Source organism: Liolophura sinensis, chromosome 2, assembly GCF_032854445.1.
Source record: "Liolophura sinensis isolate JHLJ2023 chromosome 2, CUHK_Ljap_v2, whole genome shotgun sequence".
Lineage (NCBI taxonomy): Eukaryota > Metazoa > Mollusca > Polyplacophora > Chitonida > Chitonidae > Liolophura > Liolophura sinensis.
Window position 1 is genome coordinate 18,110,737 of NC_088296.1, and position 16,927 is coordinate 18,127,663.

The 16,927-nt window shown below is 41.3% G+C and overlaps 1 protein-coding gene across 2 annotated transcripts; it reads right to left on the reverse strand.

The window, feature by feature from the left end:
- Nucleotides 1–363: 363 nt before the first annotated feature.
- LOC135462807 (probable E3 ubiquitin-protein ligase MID2) lies at nucleotides 364–9,801 on the reverse strand. 2 transcript variants are annotated; one of them, XM_064740077.1, is made up of 5 exons: nucleotides 9,273–9,801; nucleotides 5,470–5,954; nucleotides 2,708–3,402; nucleotides 2,220–2,315; nucleotides 364–1,102 (listed from the first exon to the last, which is right to left on the reverse strand). In XM_064740077.1, exons 3-5 carry the CDS (start codon nucleotides 3,374–3,376, stop codon nucleotides 896–898), a joined length of 972 nt encoding a protein of 323 aa, XP_064596147.1. In that variant the 5' UTR covers nucleotides 3,377–3,402; nucleotides 5,470–5,954; nucleotides 9,273–9,801; the 3' UTR covers nucleotides 364–895. The 2 variants fall into 2 exon arrangements, with proteins under 2 accessions (XP_064596147.1, XP_064596146.1); XM_064740076.1 differs by lacking the exons at nucleotides 5,470–5,954; nucleotides 9,273–9,801 and having other exon boundaries at nucleotides 2,708–5,450.
- Between the last annotated feature and the right edge of the window lie 7,126 nt (nucleotides 9,802–16,927).

The following is a 16,927-nucleotide window of genomic DNA, read 5'->3' on the forward strand; positions in this document are numbered from 1 at the left end:
GTGTGTATGTTTTCAGAAAGCTTACGAATTGCATCTACCTCAGCATGCGTATGTATGAGGGGGCATCATTTTTTTCTTTAAAAAAAATACTTAAAAATACTTTTGAGTTAACAGTATTTTATTGCCCACTGCACTTAATCCTTTAAAACTCTGTTCATTGTCCTCGCCTAATTATCAAGCATTGCGAGAATATTTTTCTTTCTAGTCTTAGAGAAACTCTTTCTGTTCAGGGTTGACGTTGAACCAATTTTATAACGGTGTTTTTTCTCAAGCCAGAGGACGCATAGGCAGGCTTGTAGTCTCCTCTAAACCAGACCAGTTCTGGCTGTTATCATGTATGTAGCCATTACAACCGATTTCTCCGAGCGAGGGTGAGATGGTGAAGCCCTAGATGCTGGGCCTGGTTCAAACCCGAAAGATGTCGCCCCATCAAGATCAAATGGTTTACGTATATATATATATATTATAGATATTATTATGAAAAGCGTATGATCGGCGATTACATACCGCTCCTTCCGTGTAGCCTATTCTAATTTATTTAATCTCATGGAACATGTCATGCAGACATAGCCCTCTCCTTTTACCACAACTCCGCCAGGGAAGACGAAGTGGGAAGTGTCCAGGAGCTCCTTAGAAGTCTTACTTTCCGTCATCAAATCACGCCTTTGAGCTGTCACAACTCAATTATTCACTATCGATACTAGCTGTGTTAAACAAATTCTACAGTAAACCTAGAAATCCACATAATCTTTCCATTTCTTTGGTGTGGCATTCGAATCTGCATGATTGTAGTATATAAAGAGTTATAGGTGTTTGCACATGTCATCTGTCATTTACTGTTTACGACTTCCCCTCAGGAGATAGTCCATTGGTCGGCCAGGATTATGTTAAATAGCTATGCTGACGTCACCGTATACGAGATGTGCAGGCTTTTCAGCAGAGGTTGAGTAGACTTAAGGTCCTCTGCTAAAGGGGGGTACATTACTCTTTGAATAGCGGGTTTTTTAGGCCACGTAAGGAGTGTTGCCTCCAGGTTTTGTAAAGCTTCCACGGCTGCAGAATAAGCCTCTTCTACCTCCCGATTGCGAAGTTCCTGGTTTTCCTGCGAACAGAAAAAATCCTTTATACCTCATCTAAAACTGTGTGTTCAAGAAGTTATATATGTATGTGTGACAGGGTGAAATAACAGCTGTGTCTACAATGTACATCCGGGATGGAGGGGACTCCCCTTTAGTCTAGCGATGTACATGTAAGTAAATAAACTTAATTTATTATTTATTTTATTTGATTGGTGTTTAACGCTGTACTCAAGAACACTTCACTTATACGACGTCGGCCAGCATTATGGTGGGTGGAAACCGGGCAGAGCCCGGTGGAAACTCACGACCATCCGCAGGTTGCTGCAAGACCTTCCCACTTACGGCCGGAGAAGAAGCCAGCATGAGCTGGACTTGAACTCACAGCGACCGCATTGGTGAGAGGCTCCTGGGTCATTACGCTGCCATAGCGCGCTAACCGACTGAGCCACGGCGAAGTAAATAAACAGCGATTCTTACATGCCGATTGTTCTGGCTGTTATCATGTATGTAGCCCCAACCAAGACAACCTTACACATGTAAGTGTTGACTCAAAACCCAAGGTAGGTGGTTCAACCTCCAAAGGCATTGTGCCATTACAACCGATTTCTCCGAGCAGGGTGAGATGGTGAAGCCTTAGATGCTGGGGCTGGTTCAAACCCGAAAGCTGTCGCCCCATCAAGATCAAATGGTTTACGTATATATATATATATATATATATTATAGATATTATTATGAAAGCGTATGATCGGCGATAGTATATCAAATGGAGTTGTTGCGACGTGGGCATGTCGCGTATGTGTCAGTGAGAAGAAAGTCATATTAATGACACAATAGTCTGATTAGATAAACCAGAAATCTGTAAAATAGACCCATCCTTCATGCAAATAAATCCCTCTTACATCAGTCTGTGCATTCCCCTGTTTAAGTTCTTATAAAAAGTGGGTCACTGTTCGGGTTTAACTCTTTAATTGTAATCTACATATATAATATGTGACAGAAAACAGCTTTATCAAGACTGGATGATTGACAGCTGTAAGTTACCTGGATTTATGAAAGATAGCAATCCTCTACATAGTCAAAATGGAGTCAACAGGGTATGTAGACAACAAAGGCTGAACAGGTGTCATGGACAATACCAACCTGTATCTTATTCTGCAGCCTCATAACTCCTGACATTGACTCTTTAGTTTCTTGTAAGACTTTCTCCAGTTCACTTGTCTTGTTCAAAATAGCTGGCTGTAAAGGAAAAAAATGCTACATTAAAAAATCTGCCTTTCACAAGACTCACTACAGTACAGGACAAAAAGCCCCATTCTTCGCTCTTGATCATAAGATTTGGGTCAATATATAGTTCCAAATCATGGCATATTTATTTTGATTTTCGACTTATATACTAGCACGATACTTGACTTAGACAATGATTTAAGTTACTCGCTTAGAACATTCCTTGCTTCTTTCTAACATCATAGAAAACTGTTTACTACTTCCCTTTACATGATTCCAAAGTGATTTTGAACTTACACAATTAGTTTTAGTTTTTTTCCTGGTTCATGTTAATCGTTGTTTTGGGAATTGACCTCATGATTAATGGCTCAGAACATCCATTTTGGTTGTCTTTTTCGCCTTACCTTGACTTTCGCAGCTGCAGATTTTATATCCTGCATAGTGTGTCCTGGATGCTCAACCACACACCCCATACAGATCACCATCCCACACGGTACACAGTACAAGCCGAATGGCTGACCGTGCCTGGCACAGGACGGCTGCTGAGTTGATTGGCGGTCCCTGCTGACTTGACCCTGTGAGGTTTCCTGGGAGAGGTACTCCAGGGAGGAAATCAGTTGATGCCGTTTTAGAGCCCCCCTCATTGGATGGCAATTTGCAAGACATTCCTGACAGTAGAACACAGCACAGGTGGTACAAAACTTGACAGCTTTAGCCTGATTATCCTCCTCACACAGAGAACAATATGGGGTGTCATCCTCTACCTTTACAGCAGACGAAAACTTCTCCACAATTTCCGCCAGATGAAAGTTGAGAGGCAGACCAGCCACACCTTCTCTCTTCAGACTGGTCGGTGCCCGACACACGGGGCACGCTATCAGCTGATGAATGCCCTCATTCCCCGTGTTTCCGGAGGTCTTATCTGTCTGCACAGGTTTGGACTTGTCAGCATGCAAACCAATGCATTCCATACAAAAACTGTGCTGACAGGGTAGCATTACTGGTTTCCGGAATGTTTCCATACATATAGAGCATGTGGGAACATCGTCCAGATTCTGCTTGCTTTCAGCCATTATTTGCTTGTTTTTTTTTTTTTTTCCTGAAATAAAAAACGGCAAATCTCTCAGATTGGCACCTGTGAGGGTGTTCCCATTTACAAAAATATTGATGTCCATGGCAGCACATAGCTTCCATTTGTTCCCAGGTTCCAACAACATATTGGGTACAGTACTTTTTGTCACTATTCTCTAATTCTCATTTAAGAAGCATTAAAGCACCTATACATGTACGAGGAGAGTACGCCTAAATCGCTTTCCTGAAAATGAAACCTTTCTGGTCAGTTACAAATTCAGCAATTCTACCTTTTATTACGCTTGAGAGACTTTTTTGACAAAGGTCTGGTCGAGCCAGTTTGGGCAGATGTGTTCGACAGGTATACAGTTCCCACCCATAATTAGCAGATTTGTGTGGTTATGAAGGTAACTTGATCCTATATACTGTATGATAATAGGACCAAACCTTTAGAACATCTCTATCTGCAGAATTTTAGAGATATAATAAATACCACATTACTAATAGTGACGAGTAACACGAACATTTCTTACTTAGATTAAAACGGATATGATTTAAGGTCAAAGTCATCGGCTCTCAGTATTTGATTATGTTTTTGTCAGGAACCACAGAAGTACAGACTACAACTGAGCTGCTACACCCTCCGATCAACACTGATCAAACAAAATGTTTAAACCGTAAATGCTGACTTCGCTCCACTGTAGAAGTGTGAGTGCGTGAGTGCTTGGGGTTTAACGTCGTGTTCCACAATTTTTCAGTCATATGACAACGAAGGAATCCTTAGGGTGTATGTGATGTGCCTCCTTGTAGCAGGACGGATTTCCATTGCTCTTTTATCTAGTGCTGCTTCACTGAAACGACTTACCGAAGGCAAGTAAGCCACCCCATCCGAGCCATTATATTGATATGGGTCAACCAGTTATTGCACTAACCCCTTTATGCTAAACGCCAAGCGAGGAAGTTACAACTTACTCTTTTTAAAGTCTTAAGTGTGACTCGACCAAGGATTGACCCTGGATCTACCACTCCCGAAGCAGACGCTCTACCAACTGTGCTATCCGGCCGGTAGAAATGTGAAGTACATGTCCAATTAGATACAGTTTTATGTCAGGGTCAGTTTAAAGAGAACCAAAAAGCCTGGATTGGAGATATGTAACCTCAGGTAGACTGTAGAAGTAGGTCAGCGTTAGTTCTGTCTTCACACAGACAGCTCGAGCTAATGTATAAGTAGACCTACATACAGTATACGACAGCCCTGACTGGCTCAACTGTGTCAAGTTACACCCACCATTATCGGTGATCAATGGGCGAGGTTGTAATGCTTGCTGAGTGGGCTGTTAATAATGTATGTGGCCTTTCAGTTCTGTAACACTGAAAATCCTGTGTGCAATTCGGTAGCCTACATAATTTTAAGATTCGACTGACTTATACAGTGTAATACATGCCTTATGGTTGAGTCCGCCTCGAAGTCGGGAGACCAGAGGTCGAACTCGAGTCTGGGTCAAACCAAATACTTCAAAAATGGTGTTTGTTTCTGCCTCGCTTGGAATATGAGAGCATGTATATCCTAACTAGAAATTTTGAACTATTACAGTTTTTATATTTAGAGCAGAGAGGCAAACGTTGTAAGTAAATAAACAGCGATCCTTACATGCCGGGTGTTCTGGCTATTTGCATGTATGTGGGCCCCAGCCCAAGACAACACGTCACCGACAACCGACGACCTTCAGCAAAATCATTCACAATGCCTTTCAAGGTCAAAGCTTCAGAAAAATACATTAATGATGTACCATCGCACTGGATATAGTGAGAAGATCGACATAATTAGACAGTATGAAATTCACCCCAATTAAATCAGTCGTTTTCCTTGAGAAGAAAAATTTCCGATTGTTTATAGACAATGTCAGACGTTCACACACAGGCTGAGAGTGGACACACCCGGAGTCGTACGGTCTACTTCCTCTCCACTTGGGGGACGAGCAGACCAATTAAATACTGTCTGAGAGTCGGTCACATTATTATGTAAAGACAATTCTCTCACTTGAAAGAAAAATCCAGACATAAACATAGACGTACTCCATCTTACAGGACTTACCTGCTGACACAAGTCCCACCGTCCTCCTCCACTTGATTAAAACTGCGCAGACTGAAATAGAAAGGATTTAGTTGTGAGATATACGCGTCATCTGAGCAGGGGAGGTAATCTGCTTTTACACATTTACACTCTGTGACATCCCCACAATTTTTAGCACAGTTCCCATCTAACTTTACATGCGAATGCGATATTTTAACAAACATACCAGTTTCCCTAAAATTAATTCAGCAGTTGGGTCCAAGTCATTTATATTTGTATGTAGATTTGCTTCTTGACAGTGTAAAATAGACAGCCTTATGGAGACATCACTATAGCAAGGCTGAAGATAATGTGTGCAAATCCGTACATAATTGAAACATTCCATTTGCTTTCAGCAACATTTACGTGTACACACATTCCTTAGTTTTGACATTATAAACAGTAGGATTTATTATTTATTTTATTTTACTGGTGTTTTACGCCGAACTCAGGAATGTGCACATAATCTTAGGGTAGGGCGGGGCAAGAAGCCCAGGCGAGGCAAAAAGCCCACCCCACATTTGGAAGTAATGACGTCATCCTCCAGCCCGCGAACTGCTCAGTTCAAGTGAGGTCGTCAAGGCTGAAAGTCTCATGGAGCGGCAGGTTTGAAGGCGGCGTAGTTTTCCTTCGTCACGGTGAGTGTGAAAATTGACACATTTTTTGTAAAAACATAGCATGATTATATTACGAAATACAGACTGAAGGAAAAGTCCAATTAACAAGACACTTGGTGTGCAATAAACCCTTGTAATTATGCTTCGTACGCAGCTGCTCCACAGCAAGAAATATCTGACTGGCCTTGCGCAGTTGAAAAAAATGTTGAACCACGTGGGCTGGGGCAAAACGCCCATGCGTGTCTGGGGCTAAAACGCCCACTGTGTGCGTTTTACCCCAGTGCATGTGCGTTTTGCCCCATCAACAGTATTCCCAGTTTAATAAGTTTTTAACGTTAGCGCAAATAATATGTGTAGTAAATACCAGTAGTTTGTAATGTATAACCACTACCTAGGGATATACATCTATGTACATATTTACAAATTTCTAAGGTTGGATGACATTTGTGATAAAACGGGGCAGCTAGTTTGCGAGGATTGGTAAAAAAGCCTAAACTGTTTTGAATTTGATGAAATGGTATCAAAGGCATCTTTCCGTCTAATAAAATCTATCTATGGTATACGTGTATATATATAACATATATTTTGGGATGTGTGATACGGCTTATAATGGGAAAATATTTTCTCACGCTTGTTTCAGATTTCACTATGGTGAGGAAATACAAACGTAAATCCACTAGGGACAATACGGGAACCAACAACTTACTTTGGCTTTGGAAGCAGTGAAAGGGGGTATGCCACTCCTGCGAGCGTCGAAGGAATTTGATATTCCCCGTAGGACCATAAGACGCCACAGGGATCGACTGGTGGCCAATCCGGGTGTTTTCACGTCTTGGTAGACATCGTGTTATCCTCACAGAAAATCTCGAGAAAGAACTAAATGACCAAATTCAGTATATGGAAAAGTCTCTCTACGGACTGACCACACAAGACGTTAGAAGACTCGCCTACGAGCTGGCTGAGGCAGTTGGATTGCAACACCCATTCAGTCATGATCGCAAAATGGCTGGGAAGGACTGGCTTTCAGGATTTCTCACTCGCCATCAAAATTTGAGCATTAGAGAACCTCAAGGAACTAATCTCTCCAGGGCGGTTGGGTTCAACAAACCTAAAGTTCAACAGTTTTTCGGTGTGTACAAGGAGTTGCTTCAATCTGAGGAATTTACACCTGCCCGTGTTTGGAATATGGATGAGACTGGGATAACAAGCGTACATAAGCCAGGGAAAATTCTTGCCACCAAGGGCGTGAAACAGGTGAGCCGGATGACAAGTGGAGAGCGTGGCAAGACGGTGACTGTGATTTGTGGAATGAATGCTGCAGGCATGTATGTACCCCCTATGCTTATTTTCCCCCGAAAGAGGATGGTCGATGCGTTGATGGCCGCGCACCTCCGCAAGCAGTCGGTTATGCAAGCCCAAATGGGTGGACTGACGCAGAACTTTTTCTCAGGTGGTTGGAGCATTTTGTGAACTTTACAAATGCTTCAAAAGATGTTAAGCAAATAATTATTCTTGATGGTCACCACAGTCACAAAACACTGGCGGCAGTTACCTACGCACGGGAGCATGGCTTGCATCTTCTAACTCTGCCACCCCACAGTACACACAAGATGCAGCGTTAGACAGGACGTACTTCAAATCCCTCAAGAGTGGGTATAATGCAGCATGTGACTCGTGGATGGTTGCCAACCCTGGGAAGCGAATTTCATTCTTCGAAATGGCTGCTATATTTGGCAAGGCTTACCTGAAGTCGGCAACACCTGAAAAGGCTGTTGGGGGGTTAGCATGTTGCGGAATATGGCCTTTTGATGAGAACATATTTCCAGATAGTGAGTTCGCCGCAGCTGCAGTGACAGATGAACCTGAACCCCAGAGAGAGACAGCTAATGGACAGGATACACCCATTACAGAATTGACAGGGACTGTCCGTTCTACCGAAAAACAGCCGAGCGCGGCCATCGGCGAGGAAGAAACTTCTGGTTCTTCGAGTGAAGAAGCTACACAGTTACCACCACCATCTGTACCAGGCCCCAGCACTCAAGATGTACCTGGTAATTAACCTCTATGACAGCGTATTTTCTACTAAGTGTGTAGGCCTGCCTAAATGACTGTGTTTTGCAACATACAGGGAGTCTTCTGTCTAAACTATACTTAATTTGTCTGGTTCATATATTGTTGAAAGTTATATTGTTGTCTTGAGAGTGAATGGGCGCCTTTGTTTATTTCAGGCTCAACAGCACTGCAGAACTTAATTCGAAGCTTGTCACCGACTCCAAAGCTAGCAACCTCGCGAGCAAGGAAGAGGAAAGCTGAAGGGGTGCGGCACTGTTAACCTCATCTCCGTACAAGGCAATGCTGGAAGAGAAACAATCTTCAAAAGATGGCAAGGGTAAGAGGGGTAGGAGAGCTGCCGTCAATAGCTCAGGAAAGAAGAATGGCAAGGGAAATGTGAAGGGAAAAGGGACTGTGGAAAAGACAAAGGACGCCTGTGAAGACAGCAGCGACGAAGACGAAGTATGGCCTTGTTTGATTTGTGGGGAGCCTTTCTCCAATTCCAAATCAAGGGAAATTTGGGTGAGTGTGTAACATGTCTGCAATGGGCACATGAAGAATGTACAAACGGGGAAAAGGTGTTTTTATGTCCGAACTGTGAATCTGACCAGGATTCAGAAGATTCAAGTGATTAAACGAGATTCAGCCAATTTAACCAGAATGTTTTCAGTCGATTCAACAAGTTTTTGGGGTTTTTTTGGATGAACTGAATGTACTTTTTGTTTGTCATTACAAGACCGCCATTAGATACAATTTCCTGTAATGCCTGAGGATTTCTGAATAGAGCAAAAATACTGGTATTGTATCCGACAAGAGTGGTATGCTTATGATGAATGATTATTCCAGTCTGGGGTGTTGAAAGGTAAAACGCCCACCGTGGGCATTTTGCCCCAGCTTGTGGGCGTTTTGCCTCAACACCTGAGGCAAAACGCCCACTTTGTGTTGATAATGTTCAGGTCTCTATACCGCCTAAAGAAAGGCTATTACCTATATGCCATTGGGCACGTACAGGATTACGCTATAGGCTATCTCTGTGTGGAATGGTTTTTCATTTAGCAGAGATGTTGTGGATACAGAGCCATTTGCGCTTAGGGTGTGCGTCTTGCCCCACCCTACCCTAAAAATGTTGGCCTTCGCAATGGCCGTTATTTACAGAGTAGGCCTACGGTTTTTAACCGCCGCTAATCGGATGGCTCACAGATCAACGGTCGTAACAATTTACCCCTAAGAATATTTAATCATTTATTTGATTCGTCTTTTATGCCGTATTCAAGAATACTTCACTTATACGATGGCGGCCAGCAATATGGTAGGAATAAATCGGCGCACGGGGGAAGCCCACGACCACCGGATAATGCATACCCACATACGGCCTGAGAGGAAGGCAGCATGAGCTGGACTTGAACCCACAGCAATCGCATTGGCGGGAGGCTTCATGGTCACTGAGCCGTTCTGTTGTGCTAATACCCACGGGCACGGAGGCCCCTATGAGCAACTGATATAGGATAGGCCTATCATATAACAGACGGACTGACGTACATGGATTACGAGAACGCTTGTACCCTTAACAGGATTTTTTTACTATCACAGTTGTTACATTTTGACCAGACAGTCGAACGTTGTAAGTAAAAAACAGCGATCCATATAGGTATTCGGATATATATAAGATATTCGGACTTTGTGTGGCATAGGCTGCACGTCACCGCCAGTAATCGACCTTCAGCATAACTGCTCACTATCGCCTGTATGTATAGTGGCAAGATCGACACAAATAAACAGTATATGAACCTGAATAAAAATCAGTCGTTTTCGCTGATACGCAAATATCGACTATTAGGGGTCCACACATAGGCCGACATGGTTGATGTTAAAGTCTATAAAAGGAAGCTCCCCTTCGTATATCTACGTTGTGTCGATTTGAGGACGGCAAGACCCATTAAACTGTCTCTGTCAGTCGGTGATACGATCAAGTAAAGACTACTCCTTAACCTGAGTGATCGTTTCCATCCAAACTACAGATAATCGTCTTACAGAACCAGCATAATGAGGTTAGGCTATAGCTACAATAGTTGCCCATTGAATTTAAGCTGCAATACCCTCGTGGGATCTCCGGGCAGAAAAGAATAGGACCGCAGTTTTCTTGGCAAGCTTGTCGTAACCGTGTGGCCTCGGTGAAATATAATGGACTCACATCTCCGATATTTGTATGAGGGGCCCATAGAGGAGTATGTCTACCTGTTTGTCCTGGGTTGCGACCCTTAATTCAAGACAACGATCTTGCGAGATATTCAAGCTCAACAGTCACTTCTGCTCTTACTGATTTACAGACTCAAAATCGGATTTGCCCAGTTTGACCAATCGGTTGGAGCGGATATGCTCCGAACTAAAATCACAAGGGGGTTGTAAATGTCAAACGACTGACAACATAAAAGTGACAGTAATAGCAAACTCATTAGGTACTCATCGACATTTAATAACCTCTCTTTTCCTCAGTCGATCTCACTTTGCCGGTACAGTGCCCAAGTACAACCTATACATACCTAATCCGTCCAAGTGCTTTACATGCCAAACGTTGGGCATGGTAATGGCCAATGTAGAAATAAATTGTTTTGCTTCCGATGTGCAGGAGAAGGCCATAGGGGTTTGCCTCTACTAAGACAATAAATGTTAAAATTGCGACGAAGCCTATATGGCCTCCTCTATCGACTGTTTTTCTTTATTTATAAAAGAGAAACAGGTCACTACCTTGAAAGTTCTAAAGCCATACAACTTTTCAAGAAGCACATCGCCTCATCTCTTCCTCGAGCACTGTCCTGAAAACTTCATTCGCCAATGTGGTCAAGAGAGTATCAACATTTATTGACACCCAAATATCACTGACTTGCCAATTATTGTGACGGTAAACCTAAAACAATATTTGTGAAAGAATTAACTAACCTGTCAATAAAACTACGTCTACATCGGGCTCTGCACTCAATCAAGACATCACTGGGCCTAAGTTTCTTAATATCTCGAGGCCTCCGTGGCCGAGGTGGTTAGTGTGCCAGCGCGACTCAATGACCCAGGGGGATCTCACCAATGCGCTTTCTGTGAATTCAAGTGAATTTCTATGGTGAGAGGAAACCGGGAGAAACACACGACCATCCGCAGCCGTAATAGGCTTGAATCCCTAGGCTCGAGCCCCTGTTTTTTCTGTTCGAATTATTATTATTCTAGGCGGTTTGGTGATACATTTTATGAGAAAACGCCAAGTGATACATCCCTGAAACTTCCGTATGTTTTAGGAATGTATCTGAAGTTGTGCTTTTTGGCTTTTGGTGACATTTAAACAAATCTTCTTCTCCAGAACGGCTGATGCGTTTGAGCTAAAAAGTAAACTGCATTTGCACAAATCCTAGGTACATTCAGGGTGATAACGAAAACTTTCTCCTTTGAAAATTGTACAAGCTCGCTATTGAGTGAAAATGTCATGTGACTCAAACACAGTGAGAACGTGAGAAAATGAATCAGACGTACACGAAACCCACAAAGTGCCCCAAAATGTGTTAGATGTATGTTCCAGAAACCACTAATGAACACAAAACACATCCGACATACATGTACAAGAAACCACTAATGAACACAAAACACATCCGACAACATGTACAAGAAACCACTAGTGAACACAAAACACATCCGACACACATGTACAAGAAACCACTAGTGAAAACACAAAAACACATCCGACACACATGTACAAGAAACCACTAGTGAACACAAAACACATCCGACAACATGTACAAGAAACCACTAGTGAACACAAAACACATCCGACAACATGGACAAGAAACCACTAGTGAACACAAAACACATCCGACACACATGTACAAGAAACCCAAAGGCAATACAAGATGAATGCCATTGTTTTGTTGTTTTACTGCTTATTAATATTGTAACAAACAAACAAACAAACAAAAAGAGCACATAGTCATATGTGTTGAAGTGATCATGTTATATCTGTAACAACCTAAGGGCTTTACGTGTTTCAGTTACTTAGTTTCCTCCAGATTACGTTTCCACCCGTCAACATGATTTTGTACTCAGTGTTATGAGGTAATCACCAAAAGTCTTCAAAGTACCACTCACTGGCTAACCAGAAAAGATTTATTCCTTTCTAAAGCTAATTTGTTTTTGTTCACCCATATAATTGCTTTCTTATTTTCCGCCATAAAACCAACCAGTTAAATGATGATAGAGTGTTGCGGTGTTTGCTTACACAGTATCCCTTTCTTCAAGAAACAGTTGATTCATGTGATGAAAGTTTGTAGGCCGAGGAGGTTAAATATAAAATCGTTAACTCTCAGTTACTTTAAACAATTTTCTAAGTTATGTATCTTCTACAAACAACATACATTCTTTAGCAATCCATTCAAGTAAGTGCCAATTTTCCGGAGTGAGTTATCTCCCAAAACATTTCCAGCCATATATGGGGGTAACATATAACACTTTCTGTCACTATTGCAATTTTCTTTCAAAAGCATTGTAAGACATACAACAGTATGTGCGCCTCGCTTGCCTCGGAGATCCCCTTCTGCTCAGTTAGATATATGGCGAGTTTCGCTATTGTCATGCTATAAATAGCAATGTGTGAAAACGACTCTCGACATATAAAAAGTAGGGGGAAAAAACAAGACAAGTCGTCAGACGCAATGTTGGGAATTGAACATTTTGATAATAGGGTTAAACATATGGTCTACAGTGCTATTACGTTTACATTTTAAAGACACCCCCCAAATCCTGATTTGAGATATGTAACCTCACTCAAGTAAAATGTAAAAGTAGGTCAGCGTCCCTTCACAAAGACAACTCTAGGTAATCTATTAGCATGCCTACATAAAGATATTCGGCTGCCCTGACTGGATTAGCTACATCAGCAGACATAGCCTCGCCCAGTGCTCACGGACAATGGAGGTTGCAACTTAGCTGGAGCTGTCTGTGTGAAGAGTGTGGAGTTAATAATACATGTAGCCTCTTAATTATGGATACATATACATCTGACTCTTAAAATTGTAAAACAGACAGCCTTACCGGGACTTTATCTGTCTACATTATAGTTAGGCTGAAAATAATCTGTGCAAATCCGTACACAGTCTTAAGATTCGCTTTACTTTAGCACCATTTACGTATACAGACATTCCTTAGCTTTGACGTCATAATCAATTGATATAGGCTATCATATAACAGACGGGCTGACGTACATGAAATAGAAGAACTGTATACCCTAATCATCCATTTTTGATTACCACAGTTTTATATTTGGAGCGGAAAGCCGAACATTGTTAAGTAAAGAATAACGACAGCGATACATGACTAAGGCAATACGTTCGGGCTTTGTGTACAACAGGCGACACGTCCCCGCCAGTAATCGACCTTCAACATAACTATGCATAAGGCCTTTTATGTCAAAGCTTCAGAAACTCAATAAAGTAGAGGCCTCCCATCACCGTGTATATATACATGTACATGTCGTGACAAGATCAACATACTTAAACAGCATGACCCTGAACCCAATCCAGTTGTTATTCAGAATGTTTATCGACAGTGTTACAGGTTCACACACAGGCTGAGGGTAGATCCTATACAAAGACACGCCCCTGTCGTCAGTCTGGAATTAACATCACTGCCTTTTTTTACCTAATTCTGCTGAAACCATGGTGCTAGGGGGCTTGTGATTTGCTACTATACACGCATTTACTTGAACAGTTCGAATAAAGGCCTGACTGAGGTAAATTGACAGGGGCCGTATTTCATCGGTTAGGTTTGACCATTTGTCAGCTATCACACTGTCGTCGCTGTTCTGGTTTGTCTCTCTGTTCTGTACGTCTTATTAATGTGGAGATGTGAGGATGACTCCACCAACTAAGCAGTGTCTGACAGTCGGTAAAACGATCAAGTAAAGACAACTCCCTAGCTTGACAAGTATTTCCACCCCAAATATACCTACCCCGTCTTAAATGACTTACCTGTCCACACAAATACCACCGTGCTTTACAAATTGACAACGCTGAGCAGACTGGAATATAAAATACTTAGTTCTGAAAATTGGACGTGATCTATGCAAGTGAGATAAATCGCTCATGATGTTTGTCATATAAGTGAAATATTCTTGAGTACATAGTAAAACAGCAATCAAAAAAATAAATAAACAATGATTCTACAGTCAACTCTATATATGCGTTGTTTGAGAGCCTCACTGGCGATGCCATCATGAAATACCTGAGGGCCATTGGCCTATATCATAAAATATAAATTCTAATTATCAGTAACCATGTGTGTGTGTCATTATATTATATACCTGTTTGCTGTGGGTTGCGATCCTTAATGGAAGAGATTAGTCTCGCGAGATTTTTAAGAACAACACTGCACATGACCCTTGCTTAGATAGAGACGGGAGGTTGGATTGGTCCAACTCGACCAATCGCCTGGAGCAGATGCACTCCGCACTAAAATCTCACGAGGTTGTAAATGTCAGGATATATATATATATATATATATATATATATATATATATATATATATATATATATATATATATATATAAAATGACAGTAACAGCAAACTCAACAAGTACTTATCGACATTTAATAAACCTTATGGTCTTCAGTCGATCTCAATTTGGCCACAGGACGTCCATGTAGACATGCACATACCTAATCCGACTAGGTGTTTTACATGTCAATGACGGCAATGATCAATGTAGAAAACAAAATGGTTTTCTTCCCAAATGCTGGTGATATTCGACATTCTACACAGTCAACTCTATATATGCTTTGTTTGACAGCATCCCTGGCGATGCCATCATAAAATAATTGAGCGCCATTGGCCTATATCATAAAATATAAATTCCAATTATCGGTATATAGATGTGAGTGTGTGTCTATATTAATATATATATATATATATATATATATATATATATATATATATATATATATATATATATTAAGGGATGAGACTGAACAAAATACAAAAACGCTGTCAATTCACATACAGGCTGATTGATATATATTTCCAAATTATGACATTCAGTATAATAACGTCAGCAGTACTGTATACTGTATGTCGCATATGTGTAAAACGTCAACAGTTTCAGTAGTGATATTCCTACAATATACCCCAGCCACAACGTATGTTTGCCGACTTGTAAATGTATGGCATATGAAGAACATAGACATTCACGTTGACGATGGTACACATGCACATGTCATAAAGAACATTATTGTCTACATATACAACACAAAGAATAATGTAAATACAGTTTAAATTTGTCCGAATCAATCTGCTGAATTAAAACAGAGCATGCCTATATATGGGAGATACACAAGTATAGATGATATGTGAACAAAAGATATTTGATTACATGTAAAAAGATACTTGGCATACATGTTGATATTTACCGCAGCTTTACCGAAAGCCTTGTCTTCATGCTTGGCACAAAAGTATATCCGAAAATAAACGGGTTTTCCTCGGTGAAATAATATAGACGGGTATGGCATAAAAGCGAACGTTACCCAGCGACTTATGTGAAACTGTGTGTGCAAAACGGGTGTTGTGGAAGAGACACCTGTGTGCAACACTAGAAAATGGGCACGTGTCCAACGTGTGTGGGGTGGGGGGTGAGTTAAGTATGAAATTAGTTGAAATCTAAAATAACGAGCACAACATAATTTTCTGTGATCTATATCGATGGAACCCAAAAAACAAATTGTGTGGTTTACATTGTAAGGTTTTAGCGGTAACACCGAGATCATTTGTAGCTTACTATATTGATCAAATAATAGATATGGTAGACCTATACCCACGAGTAAACTGTGGTCATCTTCAATTCACAACATCCTGAGACATCTTACCGAGCTTTCAACATATATTTGCATAGTTTATCGTTGAAATACACATACATCTTGCAGTTCCTAAATTACCATCATCACAGTTTATCCGAGCAGTACAATACACAACAGGAATAAATGAAGAAAAACGAACTACACATGCCTATTAAACGATGGAGAGGTGGACACAACTCCCTAGGTCATACAATTAATCCTATTTTTCGTTGACTTGCGATTTCAAATAAAGACGTGTGAGCATCTCTTCTTTTTTCTAAAAAAAGCAAATTTGTGCTGAGAGGAATTCCCAAGAAAAACGCCAAAAAAAAAAAAGAAAAAAAAAATCCACCCCTGATACTCCAACCAGAGCCAGAGCCGACAATTTATACAGTTACTGTACGTCAACATATTCAAGTGATGTTCAAGAGGCGCGTTTCAAAAAGAATATAAAATACCTGTATCTATATTTGTGCGTCCACAACGGGAACTCCAAAGCTATAAATTCCCTAAAATTAGAATAGTACTAACAGAGACATGAGTTTACGTGAACACTCTTGCTTAATACAGAACACAGGTTAATTATCAATATCTAAACACTGTAAGTGTTCGCAGTGGAAGTCCAGGTAAAATAACTGCCTACGAATTGAAGGGCCTCCGTGGCTCAGTTAGCGCTAGCGCTAGCGCAGCGTAATGAACCAGGAGCCTCTCACCAATGTGGTCGCTCTGAGTTCAAGTCTAGCTCATGCTGGCTTCCTCTCCGGCTGTACGTGGGAAGGTCCCTCAGCAACCTGCAGATGGTCGTGGGTTTCTCCCAGGCTCTGTCCAGATTCCTCCCACCATAATGCTCACCGCCTTCGGATATGTTAAATATTCTCCGGTAGGGCGTAAAACACCAATCAAGAATAAGAA

Bases quoted from the DNA above. Each gene is read 5' to 3' on its own strand.
- LOC135462807 (XM_064740076.1), bottom strand. From the start codon at position 3,520: ATGTTGTTGGAACCTGGGAACAAATGGAAGCTATGTGCTGCCATGGAC. The intron at 2,316-2,707 runs GTAAGGCGAAAA...TTTCCTTTACAG, and splicing joins CTGCAGCTGCGAAAGTCAAG to CCAGCTATTTTGAACAAGAC. The intron at 1,103-2,219 runs GTTGGTATTGTC...TTCTGTTCGCAG, and splicing joins GGCTGCAGAATAAGATACAG to GAAAACCAGGAACTTCGCAA.